General features: G+C 43.0%; 2 protein-coding genes across 2 annotated transcripts; one reads left to right on the top strand and one right to left on the bottom strand.

Annotated features, from left to right (window-relative positions):
- The first annotated feature begins 24 nt into the window (after positions 1-24).
- Positions 25-12,656, top strand: nup155 (nucleoporin 155). The gene is made up of 34 exons (XM_070850118.1): positions 25-143; positions 386-552; positions 1,009-1,146; positions 1,264-1,360; positions 1,557-1,627; positions 1,711-1,803; positions 2,351-2,614; positions 2,720-2,793; positions 2,934-3,025; positions 3,133-3,230; positions 3,320-3,487; positions 3,658-3,758; positions 3,896-4,066; positions 4,187-4,297; positions 4,393-4,487; positions 4,579-4,664; positions 4,753-4,894; positions 5,054-5,120; positions 5,236-5,351; positions 6,528-6,625; positions 6,772-6,905; positions 7,069-7,260; positions 7,535-7,673; positions 7,777-7,912; positions 8,010-8,163; positions 8,246-8,350; positions 8,724-8,878; positions 9,048-9,177; positions 9,282-9,395; positions 9,501-9,621; positions 9,727-9,837; positions 10,205-10,341; positions 10,469-10,575; positions 11,385-12,656. Exons 2-34 carry the CDS (start codon positions 411-413, stop codon positions 11,521-11,523), a joined length of 4,098 nt encoding a protein of 1,365 aa, XP_070706219.1. The 5' UTR covers positions 25-143; positions 386-410; the 3' UTR covers positions 11,524-12,656.
- Positions 12,657-13,769: 1,113 nt separating this feature from the next.
- Positions 13,770-14,915, bottom strand: ora5 (olfactory receptor class A related 5). Its single transcript, XM_070851041.1, has one exon. It carries the CDS (start codon positions 14,913-14,915, stop codon positions 13,770-13,772), a length of 1,146 nt encoding a protein of 381 aa, XP_070707142.1.
- Between the last annotated feature and the right edge of the window lie 450 nt (positions 14,916-15,365).

Here is a 15,365-nt window from a genome sequence, read left to right as displayed (position 1 = left end):
TCACCTCTTGCGCCGTGCATGAGGTTGGCGGGCTGCTAATTCAGTGTGTGTGTTCGTTTCATTTGTTTAAATTCTGTTGCTAAACTGTTGGACAAAACCTCGTAGCCAAATAATTCAGCACCAGGCGGAATTTTTCCACTCGGGTAAAATAACGAGTTCACTTTAACCCACTTAATTTCAGACTTGGCTACCATTTAGCTAGCATGCTAAATAATAGGTGTTTATTGCTAGCGGTCAGCTAACTAACCGGCGTTCCTTTATTAGCTTGCTAACGTGAGCTAGCACTGAATCAAAGAAACATTTACCTTGCTGTTGTGAGGTTGGCAGTGCAATCTCTCGGTTATTCACGCATGACAGTGAGCTTTTGTAACGCTTTCACCTGTAGATAAGTTAGCGGTGGTAGCCCAGCCATGCCGTCCAGCGCTGGACCCAGCAGCCCCGCCGCTGCACTCGCCGAAGCGCTGGAAAACTCTGCCCGGCTGATTGACAGACACCTGCAGGATGACCGCTGCTTTCCTGAACTGTCGGAGCTGCTCAGCGTCCCGTCTCACAGTAAGTCATGCCTAGGGTTGGAGTAGTTGGATAGAAAGACCCAACAGTAACTATCAAACTGAAGTGTCTCTGTTTACTAAAGCCAAACCCCGTGTGCTGGAATAAAGCTGGAGGTTGTTCGATGTTGATTAAAGCAAATATCGCTATATATATATATATATATATATCAGTTTGCTACTCATCTGTGAAAGGAGGAAGACCAGACACTAACCAGATTTATTTACAGAAATAGGACATCTGCTGTTAACGTGTGTTTCATGTTTTGATGGCTGTTTTCTATTTCAGCTAGTTTAAAAGATAAAGTGTCAAAACATACTTCGGACTTTTCATGCTGTTTGCTCTATGATGGAATAGGTTTTTTGCAAGAAAACTGCATTATGGTCAGGATACAAAGTCTGGCCTGGAGATCCGAAGATCTGCTTAATCAGACTTTGCTGCTTTTGTTTGTTTCAATAGATATGGCTTCCCTCTCTGGTGTGTCGGACATGGACTACCCCCTCCAGGGACCAGGTTTACTCAGTGTGCCAAATCTCCCGGAGCTCAGTGCAGTGCGTCGAGTCCCTCTGCCTCCTGAGCTGGTGGAGCAGTTCAGCCGTATCCTTTTCGTCATCCGGAGAAACCAATCGAATGCCTGCAGGCAGACCCACAGGCCGTTCAGTTGATTGCGTGTGTTTTGAGTCGAACTGGAGTTTCACCTTAACCATTCTATAGATATGCAGTGTAACTGCATGATGGGAGTTTTTCCAGAGATCTGTCGAGCATGGCTTACTATTGACAATGACATTTTCATGTGGAATTATGAGGATGGGTGAGTACATTTAGCTAATGGGACTCAGTGACGGCGTTCATGATAAGCATTACATGAAACCAGCTACTACTAATACAATTAAGTGTGCACACACAGTGCACTTGCATGTATTATTAGTATTCATTTATTGTGAACGTCTGTCTATAATAAACCTGGAGTAAATACAGCAAATTTTTCTCTGCTACATTTTTTGCAGAGGAGATGTGGCCTATTTTGATGGCCTCATTGAAACCATTCTGGCAGTGGGCCTCGTAAAACCAAAACAAGGTATGTGAGAGCACTCGAACCCAGCATTGATCTTTTTATTTATTTATTTATTTTTTAATTATGTGTTGTGTTTTTCTTCCTAGGGATTTTACAGCCACACATTCAGTATCTCTTGGTGTTGGCCACTTCTGTGGATGTAGTAATTCTTGGACTGAGCTTCCCCAAGAGTCAGGCTGGTGAGTCCCACCTACAGCTCGATCACAGTGACACTGCCTTTGAGTCGTTTGCTGTAGCATGTGATTATGTATATGCCAAAGAGGAAGCTTTACCTGTTAATTGAAATTTCTCAGGGTAATCCTGTAATAAGATAATCATACCATGTTGTACAGTACTACATACACTAAAAGATGCCTAATTGCTTTAAAGCTGGAAGGGTTATGCTGAACATGGCAGCTTGGAGGTATAAGCTAAATACATGGCAATGTACATGCGTGGTCAAATATGTACACACAAGTGCCAGATGTTTAGTCAGGCAAATGTGTAAGATTGGACAGCTCCTTAGCCAAAACACTGTCATATTGTTACTGCATTTCACTTTAGACTCACTAGGTGCTTACTCTTAATAAACAGTACATGTGGTACCTGTATAGACACTAGGGTGACACTGAGGTTTCACATTCCACAATCTAGCTCTGTTGTGTCTGCAGCTGTGCTATTAATATCTGCATTTGCCTGCGCTGATTTATCTGGGCCATCTTTGTGTCTCTCTTGCTGTTGTTGTAGGGTTGAATGACAGCATGTCTGGCGGGATGCAGCTGCTACCAGACCCGCTCTTCTCAATCCCCACAGACAACACCTACATCCTGTCCATCACCTCCACAGACCTGGGACGCATCTTTATGGCAGGAAAGGACGGTTGCCTCTATGAGATAGCCTACCAGGCTGAGGCAGGATGGCTGAGCCAGCGCTGCAGAAAAGTCAACCACTCCAAAAGCTCCCTGTCGTTCCTCATCCCCTCTGTGCTCCAGTTCTCCTTCTCTGAAGACGGTAAGGAGAGGGAAACATTTCCATGTGGAGTGAAAGATGTCCACGATCTTTATACGATCATAATAACACTTCACTTTAACCTTTTGTTGTCCTTGTACTCCACAGACCCCATTGTGCAGATTGCTATTGACAATTCCCGCAACACACTATTCACACGCTCCGAGAAAGGTGTCCTGCAGGTATGGCGTTTAGTGAATGTCAGTTTTTCAAATATATGGCTCTTACTATTCTATCTTTCTAACATAACACATCTGTGGTGATTATCATTGTTCTGAAACAATTAACTTTAAGATAATTCATTTGTTTTGGTTTTTTTTAGGTGTATGACCTGGGTGCTGATGGACAGGGTATGAGTCGTGTGGCAACCATGTCACAGAGCTCCATTGTTGTGGCCGCTGGTAACATAGCCAGGTATGTGCAGGTTTGTTGAAACTCAAACTTGTTTTTCTCACGTCTGTCATGAATTATCCTCATGGAGAAGTACAACATGTTTTCACTCTCCTTTCTCTCCTTTGCAGGACAATTGACCGATCTGTCTTCAAACCTATTGTCCAGATCTCTGTGATTGACAGATCGGAGTCCTCAGACTGTCACCTGCTCGCAGTTACTCATGCAGGTAAATACTGAGCAAATGATAGTAGGGTATGTGTAGCGTAATATGAAATGTTTCTACATTGTGTGACTGTATGTATTCTGTTTCTATAGGTGTGCGTCTCTACTTCAGCACCACACCTTTTGCCCCTCCACATCAGAAGCATGTGGCAGTTCGACCTAGCCTGTTAGCTTTGGTCCATGTCCGCCTGCCACCAGGGTTTTCTGCATCTTCTACCCTACAGAAGCCTGCAAAAGTCCATAAGGCACTCCACAGCAAAGGTAAAACTATTTTATCTGCTACGCTTCAGTGTATCAGAAGGACCCAGTGGGAATCAAACCCATTTTTAGTGCTATGTTCACCTCCATTGTGCACAGGCCGACTATTGGCAAGAATCCAGGCATGTCTGTTATACCATTTTGTCTTATTTGTCTTTGTTTATATCTTGCAGGTGTTCTTTTAATGGCTGCATCTGAGACAGAGGACAGTGACATTCTGTGGTGCATCAACCATGACTCCTTCCCCTTCAAGAAACCCTTGATGGAGACTCAGGTTGGCAAATATGAAAGTATAAATATATGGATTCAAAATGTAGTAATGCTCCTTTGTAGTACTGCTCGAGTATACAGGATACACTGGTTAAAAGAGAACTCACGATATATCCATCGTTTCTCTGTGTTTCCTTGCAGATGATGTCTAATGTAGATGGACACTCTTGGGCTCTTTGTGCCCTTAATGAGGAGAGGCCTGCCAAGATTTTTACTCCTCTGAACAAGGAGCAGATCCCCATTACCGATTCTCCGGTGGTCGTCCAGCAGCACAATATCCCTCCACAAAAATTTGTCCTTCTTTCTGCAAAGGTTAAAACCATTGTCACAACTTATGTTGCGTATATAGAGCTCAGTTTTGTTACAATGTGACAAAATAATAGTTAAAAGTTAATTTTGTATACTAAGTGTAGACTCATTGCTGTCCTGTAGGGGAGTCACATATTCCAAAAGCTGCGGCCAGTAGACCAGCTCCGTCACCTTCTGGTGAGCTGTGCTGGAGGTGAAAGTGAAGAGGTTGAACGTTTCTTCAAGCTGCACAGGGTACAAGTCATGACACACACACACACACACACACACACACACGCATGCATACACACATACAGTATTTATTTGAGTTGTTAATCTGTTCTGTACAGGAAGAGCAGGCTTGTGCAACAGCACTTATCCTGGCTTGTTCCAGCGCTGCTTCTGACAGAGAGGTCTCGCAGTGGGCCACCAGAAGCTTCTTCAGGTTAGACCGCGCTGTTCATGCACGCACAGATTTCCCCTTGCACACACTGTACACAAACTAAAAGCAGTTCATCTGTTGTTGTCGTGATCAGGTATGGAGGTGAAGCACAGATGAGATTCCCTGCAGCCATGACATCTCCCAGCACTGTTGGACCTGTGATGAGCTCTCCAGCACCAGGTAAATGATAAGTAAATACTGTGAACTGGGCCTGGGCAGAATTATATAGATAAACATGTAAATCTTAATTTTGTTACTCTCCCCTCAGGTATCATACCCCCAGCTTTGGCCACACCTTTCACACCAATGCATTCTGCATCTGCTCCCATCACACCCATGTCAGCTGGCCCAGAGGTGATTTTCTCTGGGAAACACAATGGCATCTGTATCTACTTTGCCCGTATTCTTGGGTAAGTAAATCCTGTTGTCACACAGTCCCCTCTTAAGTCTGTTTTCTGGGCAAGAGGCTAAACATGCTTCTCTTTAGAGGTTCAGTTGCTGATGTGTGATGATTGTGTTCATACTGAACAACATGTCTTTCTCTCTCGTTTCCCGCTGACCTCCAACAGAAATATTTGGGATGGCAGCCTCGCTGTTGAGAAAACCATGAGCAAAGGAAATCAGACAGTCAGTATTGTAAGTATCATAATTACACCAGGTATTCATTTAACAATTTAGTAGTGAGTATACATTTACGGAGTGGCACTAGTTCAAGTTAGTTAACATTTCCTGTTATCTGTCGTCCCCACAGTTGGAAAGCAGCGTTGGTTTGTATGATCTGGAGTCGGTCCTTCTGGAGCTCTGTGGTTTGCGGGAGTTTCTAGATAAAAACTCTCAGTTCAGTCCATCCTCTCTGGGTGCTGCAAGGTAAGACCTCCTCTGCTTGCTTAGTCTTAGCATTTACTAATTGCTGTGTTAATGCCTTTAAAACACATGGGCACACACCTTACCTATCACGTCATAACTGGCCAAAAATCAAAGACTAAAACAGTCCTAGCTGAATCACAAAGAACCAAAGACAGTTATCAGCAATGGTAGGGATTTCGTTAAAAATCAGTTATTTTTTTCCCTTAACATTCTTTTTATCAGCACTGGGCAGATACAAGTACACAACAAAAAAACCCTCACCAATCCACAACCAACCCCCTTTGACATCCTCTTGGGGTTGCCCAAGAAAAAAGAAATACCACTTAAGTCTGAAGACAGTCAAGCAAATACGGTACACCTTATTCATAGAGAGCTACACTTGCGGTAATGGTCCCATTACACACAAACAAGTCTGTTCTTGTTGCCACCTTAGCTTTAGAAAGGTGGGAGTGATGGACTGGAGGCTGTGTCCACAGCATGGGGGAGATTTATGCACTTGCTTTAATATTTCCAGCCAGCTATCTTCAGAGAAAGGGCTGCCACAGTCTTGCCCTAAAAGGGTTCTTAAGTTTTAAGGTTGCATGCTAATGTTATCTATTAAAGGGTATATCTGAAGTTAATCTGCGCTGGTAGGTGCTGGTTTATTGGGAAAAGGAGTTAAGTTTTGCTCACGAAAAATGGTTTTTTATTAACGGCAAAATACCTGCCAAGGCATCAGTGGTTAGGCTGACCAGGAGTGTCATTTTTCCGCCTGTAAAATGTATAAAACTGCAACTTCATCCTGAGTCTTGTTTAAAAGTGTAAATGCATCTGTCATTTGTTTAATTGACATGTGGAAAGTATAATGTTGAACTGAGCTTCAGTATATGTTTAATTTACAATTCTGTCAGTCCTCTACTGGGATAAAAATTCGGACTCACAGAGTTTTTATTTATTTCCTCACCTTTGGGCCGATCAGTCTTAAAGAGAGAGACATCAAAGCTGTATTTTAATGATGAAGACCTTCTCAAATTCATTATGACTGATTATATAGCTAATTTTCTCTTCTACATATCACATATGTTACTGTGAGTGTTTCCTAAATGCAAGTGGCAACTGCAATAACAGGATTAGAATCTACAACAGCTCTGCTCTGTATTGTTTCCCATCCTTCATGCACAACATCTGTTCTTTCAGCTCCCCTGCCAACCTGCAGCAAAGGCTGCTGGGATTTATGCGTCCTGACGGAGCCAACTCTCAGCAGGTCCAGCAGGAGCTCCAGAGGAAATATCACAGTGAGTGATGAGTGCATTGTTCCACATCTTCCTGAATATTGTTGTGGAAATCTTTTCTCCCAAATATCAATGATATTAGGAATCTTGAAAAGAGTAAACAATTGGAAGTCATTTTTGTTTCTTTGTGTTTTCACTCATGATTCCAGCCAACGCTCAGGTGTACGAGAAAGCATCCCTACAGGGTATCCAGCAGTTGGTGCATCGCTCCTATCAGACTCTGGCCCTCTGGAAGCTTCTCTGTGATCATCAGTTTAGCATCATTATGTCTGAGCTGCCAAAGGTACATGTGTGCACAAACGTTTCTTACAGCAGATGCTCATACATCATCACTGCAGTATCCGTCCACATGCCTTGCTAAATCTAATACCTTTTTGAGAGCTCTTTTTTCATTTTTCTGGGAGCACTCATTGCTCACTCTGCTACTTTTTTTTCTGTGTTTTTAGGAGTTTCAAGACCAAATGAAAGGAGCAAGTTTTAAGGATGTTGTGATCCGGGGCAAGGAGCTGTCTGGAGCGCTCATTACAGCACTCATTAATGTCTACATCAAAGACAATGCCTCTGTGGATGCCATCAGCAATCACCTACGGGACATCTGTCCCCTGCTGTACAGTAGTGATGACAACATTTGTTCCAAGGTACACACACAGAAACATGGTGCTTTGGGGTCTTTTTGTTTTTAAAACATCCTGAGCTGAATTATCTTATAGCCTTTAAAGGTACTAGATATCATTAAACGCGTCAGGGTCAGCCTCAGGGAACTGCAATGTTTTGTTTTATTGATGTTTTGGTGCTACGTTTCCTGCACTCTTTAGGATAATTTTGAGGTCGCCAAGGTCATTAAAAGGTATTGATGCACCCCACATTGATTCTGTCTTAATAGTGAATTTGTTGCTTTTGTCTCCCACTTAGGCTAATGAGTTGCTGCAGAGCTCTAAGCAGATTCAGAGCAAAGCAGATAAAGAGAGAACACTGAGGGAGTCTCTACGGCTCTATCAGCAGATCAGCCAACACACAGACCTGCCGCTGGTCTGCTCCCAGTACAGACAAGGTACGGACAAACTAGACCACTTACTTTATTTGGCCAGTTGATATGTTACATAACACCGTTGTTTGTTTTTGACACTAATACTAATGGTGTTAAATGTTCTCAGTGCGTTTCTACGAGGGTGTCCTTGAGTTGTGCCTCACAGCAGCAGACAAGAAGGATCCACAGAGACTGGGGCCCCATTTCTACAAGAATGGAGAGCCCGAGGATGACAGAGTGGGACAGCAGGCCTTCCAGGAAAGGTAACACAAGAAAGAAGTAGGGCACTGATCAGTTTCCTTGAGGGCTATTTTAGCCCATAGCCACCAACATTTTTCACCCCTCCCCTCTCTGCTCTAGACTTTCGTGTTACAAGTGCATCACAGACACCATGCAGGAGCTCGTGAACCAGAGCAAAGCTGCCCCTCAGTCCCCCAGCGTCCCTAAGCAGCCTGGGCCTCCTGTCATGACCTCTGACCCCAACATGCTCAGTAACGAAGAAGCTACCGCTCATGTGAGTAAGACGGGTACAGTTAATAGTTACCTCTCGCCACAGCAGTGTCCATGATTCACGACAACATGTTCTTCCCTTGTAGTTTGAGCAGATACTCGGTCTGGCCCAGAGGTCTCAGGATGAGCTGTTTCACATCGCTCTGTACAATTGGCTGATTCAGGCCGATCTGACTGACAAGCTCCTAGAGGTAGTGTGTCTGTTCATGTGTGGTTTTCTAGTTTTACTTGAAGCTCACATCTTCATGGAAATCCTTTTTGTGCATATTGTGTACATATAGGCTTATCGTATTCTTTTTCCTGTTTTAATGACAAGTACCTTTTTCTGATAGTAAATGTGAAAAAACAAGTCCCTTGTAATAATAAAAACAACAGTTAGAAGTAACCAGTGTAACCCATGTTCTACCTGGGTTCTTCTAATATTGTTTTTTATTCACACTAATAGAAATGTGTGTATAAAAAAACAATATTACTAACAATATCTATATCCCTGTATCCCAGTCTTAGTGTGATTGCATGCCACCTATGTGGAAGCTGTCTTTTTATATGTCCTTTGTTGTCCAGGTGAATTCTCCGTACCTGGAGGAGCATCTGATGCACATGATCAAGCAGGACCAGAGTAAGGTGCACAATATGGACCTATTGTGGCGTTATTACGAGAAGAACCGTAACTTTGGCAAGGCAGCTCATGTACTGGCCCGTCTTGCTGACATGCACAGGTTTGGACACATAATGAGCTTCCTTCTGCTGGATTAATATCACTATATATCTCTCCAGAAAATACATTCAAACACAACCTCAAAAGTCTTTTGCAAACCCTTTTTACCACAACTAGCATATATGTACTACAATTACTTTTTCTTTACCTTGTTGTTTTTTATCATGCAGCACTGAGATCTCCTTGAAGCAGCGTTTGGAGTATATCGCCCGAGCCATCCTGTCTGCCAAGAGTTCCTCCTGCATCTCCGCTCAGGCGTCTGATGGAGAGTTCCTTCACGAGCTGGAAGAAAAGATGGAGGTACGCATGCGATGGTGACGACGGTGAAACGCATCAAGGCGTGATCCACCTTTGAAACTGAGCATCGAAACCACTCAGTTTCTGTGTTTTGTTTCCCGTCCTAGCTGGTGCGTATCCAAGTACAGATTCAGGAGACCCTGATCAGACAGTACTCCCATCATCCCTCAGTGAAAAACGTCATCTCTCAGTTGGACTCCGAGCTCATGGACATCACTAAGGTAACACAAGCAAAACTGATAATCAGAAGTTGGCGATCATAAAGGATTTTCATTCCAGTGAATGAAAAATGTTAATAAATGCTGTAATAATGTTCTCCCATAAAGCTCTATGGGGAGTTTGCAGACCATTTCAAATTGTCCGAGTGCAAGCTGGCCATCATTCACTGCGCAGGGCACTCCGACCCAATCCTGGTACACTCACTGTGGCAGGAAATCATGGAGAAAGGCAAGTGAAATGTCAACACCTCGCAAAAATGAAGCCTGTGCTAAACATTTTTAATATTGCCCTTCCTGTCCAGTATGTGATCGGTGGTTGTTTTGTCTCGTCCAGAACTGGGAGACACCGTAGTCATGAGTCCAGTAGACCGGATGAGGTCTCTCAGTTTGAAGCTGGTCTCACTGGGAAGGATTTACGCTGGAACACCAAGATATTTCCCTCTGGGTAAGCATTCATAAATTCCTGTAATTATGTTCAGTTTTCCTCTTGTTTGAATTTTCCAGCTTGCTGTTTACTATTTTGTTAACAGTAATATAATAAGACTTCCCCCTTTGCATCATTTAAGTCAGCATGTCTCCGTGGTACAGGTCTTCAGGGTCATGCATGTGCTCTTGGCGACTGCTTAATTACCCCCTCATTACAACCAGCCTGTTCAAACTCGTTTTCTCTGGAGACAATGATTAATTTATATACATCCTTGCACATATGCACAGAGTCAATTATGTGAGCCGCAAAAACGCATTTTCCCCAGTAATGAACAAATGGATGAGCACGCAATGCTAACAAGTGCCAATGTGTCCCATTATTGTAGAATTCCTGGTAAAGTTTCTAGAACAGGAGTTGTGTCGACTGAACTGGGACGTTGGTTTCGTCACCTCCACCATGCAGGAGATTGGAGTACAGTTGCCGCGTCTTCTGGAGGTCTACGACCAGCTTTTCAAAACCCGGGTAAATGCCCCAGATAAGAGATGTTTGACAGCATCAGCTTTGTTAACATTGTCGTATATGATTATAAGCAGCAGTATTAAATTGTCTCTTAATTAATCCATCCATCAACCTGTCCTCTTGCCTGTAGGACCCCTGTTGGCAGCGGCTGAAGAAACCTCTCCACTTGGTGGAGTGTATCCACGTGCTGCTGTCAGGATACGTTGATGACCCCAGCAGAGTACCAACCTATGACAGGTGATCACTGCCTGAGTAGCTGTTTCCAGAGAAGTTAGCATGAGCCTATTATCGCTAGTTAAAATCCCTGTGACAACTAATTCTGTATACTACCAAAGTTTCTGTGACCAAGACAAGAACCTTCCCCCTACTTGACTTAATTGTAAGTGACCCTATATCAAATCCTTAACTGATTTTGGTGTTGCATTAAACGCTGTCTACACAAGAGTAGAAAAGCTTAAAAAACTTGGCTAGTTTGATGAACACAGAACATTTTGAATGACCATATGTGTAGTGAGAACTAGAAGTTGTGTGCTGCTACATTTATGCTGTCAAAGACACAGTAGACAGATATAAAACCTTAAACTCCAAATAAATGCCCACTAATGTTTGTGTCACGGTAATAGCTCAGCTACTCATGTTCTTATTTAAAGGGCAGTTTCACATTTATTCAAGTCTGTGTTAGAAGAATACATTGAAAGGTCTGTTGGTCACTGTCGCCTGTTCCTCCTGTCTGGAAAGAAATCTGCAGTCCTCATTCTGTGTAAAAACACATTCCAATGTTTATCTGAAGCAAATATGAGGCTTCAGCAGACCAATTAAGTGGGGAATTTTTTTTTTTTTAGTACACATTTCGCCCTCTCTACCACAGCTTAGCAAGTAAACTCTCTGTGGGGAAATGCAGAGAGGGATTTTTGCAGTTTAAAAAAAAAAAGTAACTTTGCAACATCCTCACTTAGACTGCTAAAGACTCATATTAGCTTCACAGGGTGCCTAGTGTGTAACCTGCAGGATAGTCAGTTCAACAGCTTGTTTTCCCTCCGTTCCAGACGGCGATTCACCAACGTGTGTCTTGACAACATCTGCGGATACCTTGTGGAGCTACAGTCTCTGAGCCCGAACTCGGCCCTTCAGCAAACCATCGGCAACTTCAAGTCGCTGCAGGCGAAGCTGGAGAAACTCCACTGACGTCACTAATGACACGGGGCAAAAGACAGGTGACCTCTGGATCTTGCACTGTTGGCCTTAATTAAACAGCTGGTTAAAAGCGTGATTACACGGTCAGCACACCCAACATGATGATGTTTGTATTCCACAGTAGTTTGCCTCTTTCTCCTCTGTCTGATATGTTACAGCTTGGCAAGTGCTTGTTGTTAAGAGACAGTGGGACCAGTCCTCTGATAAAGATGAGACCGAAGAGACAAGTTTTATAACTTATTTAATACATTTTGTTAGAAGTCTAAACATTATGCTGAAGTATAACTTTGGAAAGCAGGACACTGTTGGATATTTGCATTGTGTGCAAATTGCTGTGTCGCATCTAAAAGATATTTCTGTTTAAAAAAAACAAACAAAAAAAAACAAACATGAAATCAATTTTGCAGGAACATTTTCATATATTAAAAATGCACATATTGACAACTGATTTTGTATATTTTCTTATGGAGCCACTCAGTGAGTATACCCGATTAAAGCCTTTTGATCACAGAGGAATCATTTCAGTTGATCCCCGTCTGCCACCAGACAAACCCCGGAGTCCGTTGGATGTTGTAATTATGTACATAACTTGGCCATAATGTCCTCTGCCAAAGGTCATGCAGCATTTTGTCTACTTGGCTGAAAAATGTAACAGTACAGTTGTGTATGGGTTCTTTTGTGTGCAGTTCACAGTGCTAAACTCCAAACTTTGGCCTGCATTTGAGGGGGGGGGGGTCATAAAACATTTTTATAAAGACATAAAATGTGTCGTTGCTTTTGTGAGGATGTTTTTTTAGAACACTAAAGAAGCTACTTGTTACCTGTGAACCAACTTTTGATGTAGTTTTGTGTTGAGTTTTACAACTAATTACCAGCAGAAAGGAGGATTAAATTGCCGCGTTGATAATGTGACACAGCAGAGGGAGCCCAATAATAGACTTCATGTCATCACTGTTTGTGTTTACGTAATTATCTTTAATTGAAAATGGTACTCAGGGTTTCTCACAGTCATCACCAGCGGGGCAGTAATTGCTAAAGGTCTTTCTCTCCAATTAGCTGTGCACGCTAGTACACAATTATGTTTCACTTTTAGCCTCATGAAAAATAAAATGATTTATACTTGATGCTTGGCCGATTTCTCTCAGTAATGCAGCAATGAGTCCTACATTTACATTTACACCCCCCCCCCCATCAAATCAAACTAACATCTGTTGTCAGAATTTTATTTAGGCTTCTGAATTATTCCATCACACTGTATGATCCTGCTCAATGCACTGTTTAACAAGAAATACATTAAAACAACATGTCACTTTAAATATTTAGCATGACTTTAAGCATCTTTATGCACAACACATAACTAGAATACATTTAGATTTGTGACTTTAGAATCTTTAAAGTGCTGATCAGTAATGTATTTTACCAACTCTACCCACTTTTTACTTTTGTTTGCTTTAGAAAGATATTTATTTTCCATAGCTTTTCAAAATAGTTTCACTGTCTTTCCTAGTTGAGAAGTAAAAAAACTGAACAAGAAAGCGATTAAAATAAACTAATATACTCCATAGTAGATGTCTGTTTGTGTCAAAGTGAGGTTAAAAACCGCTCCCTTTTGAGAAAAACACTAGAATCTGCAGACTGTCTAAACAGGGCTGCAGCGAACAATTGATTTCATCTGCTCCATGCAATAGCAGAAAATCGTGAAATGCAAGGTGATGGCTTAATATATCTGACTTACAGTCCAAGACCCAAAAATATTGGTTTTACTATCACGTGAGATGTGGAAATGAAGCGAGAAACGTAAAGCAGATGATGTTGGTAGTTTTGCTTGAGAAATGATTCAATGATTATGAAGTATAAGTTGATTTTCTGACAATTGACTAGTCTTTTGCTAAATATTTTCAGTTCTCGAGCAGCACTGCAGAAAACTGGGAGTGTAACAATGAGAGAGAAGAACTACAAATAATGAGGTGTGCATTAGCACAACATGTGTTCCTCTCTATCTTCCACAGTGTTGTACAAGTGATGGATGCTATATTTAAGGGCCTGTTCTGACAGATTTGGATCTAGTTTTTAATGGGTCATGACCATCACATGTGGATGAACGAACAGTTGAACAGATGGTGTTTTGTGTTTGACTAAAAAAAAAAAAATATGAAAGACAAGTAATACACCTCTTGGGACCTTTTGAAAATGCGATCAGCGAAATGTAGTAAAAACTGGATGTGATGTACAAATTTCTACCTTTTGCACGAGCAAGTAAGCTTTTTCACTCCGTGCAGGAATATGTAAGGGATGATGCAGGTGTAGGAGGCTGCAATATAGCTGGCCACCTCCACCACTAGAGACGAGGTGTGGAAGTTGTTTGTGATGCGCAGCAGCAGATGAGTCACCCAGCAGACCAGGAACACGCTGGCTACAGCCACCACACTCTTGGCTGCCCTCACCTGAGAGCCTGAGCTCGGACTTGGCTTAGCTGGCATCTGGCTTGGCCTTGAAAGATTTGGTGGAGCTCCAACTCTGCTGTCTGTGTTTGTTTCCCTGTTGAGGGGAGAGCTGCTGGAGCTGTGACCTGACAGCCCTCCATCTGGACGGGAAGAAGCAAGCACGCCCGTATATACATGGGTTGGGGATGCAGAATCTTTGTCTTTTGACGTGTCTGGACCAGAAACGGGGCTGACTGATGTGTCGCCATTTTTGTTTTCAACACTCTTGTTTTCATCCTTAACCATCTCCTTGGCTGCGTCAGAGTTATGGCTCTGTATGCGTCGCTGGTTTTGGAGCAGAGTGACGACGATCTGGACGCTGGCAAATACAATCCCAGCCACGGGGATAGCATTAGCCAGGGTTAAATAAAAGATCTCATAGGTTTGCCTGGCAAATGCGTTGGGGAAGACATCCACGCAGTCTTTGTGGCTCTCATTTGCCCCCTCCACACTGACAAAGAAAAAGTGAGGGATGCTGAAGACCACAGCCACCGTCCAGCTCCCAGCCAGCAGACAGCCCACCAGGCACAGGCTGTCCAGCCGCACCGCTGCACCCCCCCGTTTCAGGGAACCAACGAGCTTCTGATGCCAGAAAGCACTGATGAAGAAGGTCGTGTAGATGCTGCTGGTCTCAGAGAGGTCAGCGCAAAAACGAAACACGCCACAGAAGGTTTCCCCCAGGAACCAGTGTCCTGCAAAATCTGCCAGTGTGTCGGGCAGGTCCACCAGGTAGTTGGTGATGAGGTTGGAGATGGCCAGGTTGATGAAAAGGACCTCGTTGGTGCGGAGGCCAGATTTCTGTCCTGGCAGGGAGCGAATAGCCAGCCAGTTATTTCCCAGGATCCCCGCCAGAAACATGAGTGCTCTGATGATGGATTCAACCAACTCTTCTGCATCCATCGTGTCACAAGATCAGATGGCAACTTCACTTAATCTTCGCTCTGCAGCCGGCTGGTCTCACAGTTTCCCGAGCTTGTGATGTGTTGGTTTGGTGTTTGGACATTTATAGAAGAGGGCAAGAAGCCCGACCCATTCACACTCAAGAGTGCAAAACAGGTCTCACCCTTTTGTGTTTTCCTCATGGAGCCCTCATCATGTAGTCCCACTGAGATGGAGGTGTTGTTTCCTCCTGACAGCCCCTCCCATGGAGCCTCATCTGACTAAAGAACATGTTGTCTGACAGTAGAAAGAACACAGAGCAGAATTTGAATGTCCACTGAGAAGTTAAATCCAGTTAAATCTCTCTCTCTCTAGAATCCTCTGATTAATTACAAATAAAATGTTACAGACTCCTTTTGTTTCTTTAGTGTAGCATCACTCTTATGTACCGTTCACATTCTATAACTTAAC

The sequence above is a fragment of the Pempheris klunzingeri genome, chromosome 19, assembly GCF_042242105.1.
Source record: "Pempheris klunzingeri isolate RE-2024b chromosome 19, fPemKlu1.hap1, whole genome shotgun sequence".
NCBI lineage: Eukaryota > Metazoa > Chordata > Actinopteri > Acropomatiformes > Pempheridae > Pempheris > Pempheris klunzingeri.
Note: the sequence above shows the minus strand (reverse complement) of the source record. Positions and strands in the feature narration are given on the sequence as shown.

What these genes read in the sequence shown, in the direction of transcription:
- nup155 (XM_070850118.1), top strand. Translation starts at nt 411, where the DNA reads ATGCCGTCCAGCGCTGGACCCAGCAGCCCCGCCGCTGCACTCGCCGAA. An exon ending in GCCACCAGAAGCTTCTTCAG is followed by an intron (nt 4,488 to 4,578) that starts GTTAGACCGCGC and finishes TGTCGTGATCAG; the next exon opens with GTATGGAGGTGAAGCACAGA. An exon ending in AGAGTACCAACCTATGACAG is followed by an intron (nt 10,576 to 11,384) that starts GTGATCACTGCC and finishes CCTCCGTTCCAG; the next exon opens with ACGGCGATTCACCAACGTGT.
- ora5 (XM_070851041.1), bottom strand. Translation starts at nt 14,915, where the DNA reads ATGGATGCAGAAGAGTTGGTTGAATCCATCATCAGAGCACTCATGTTT.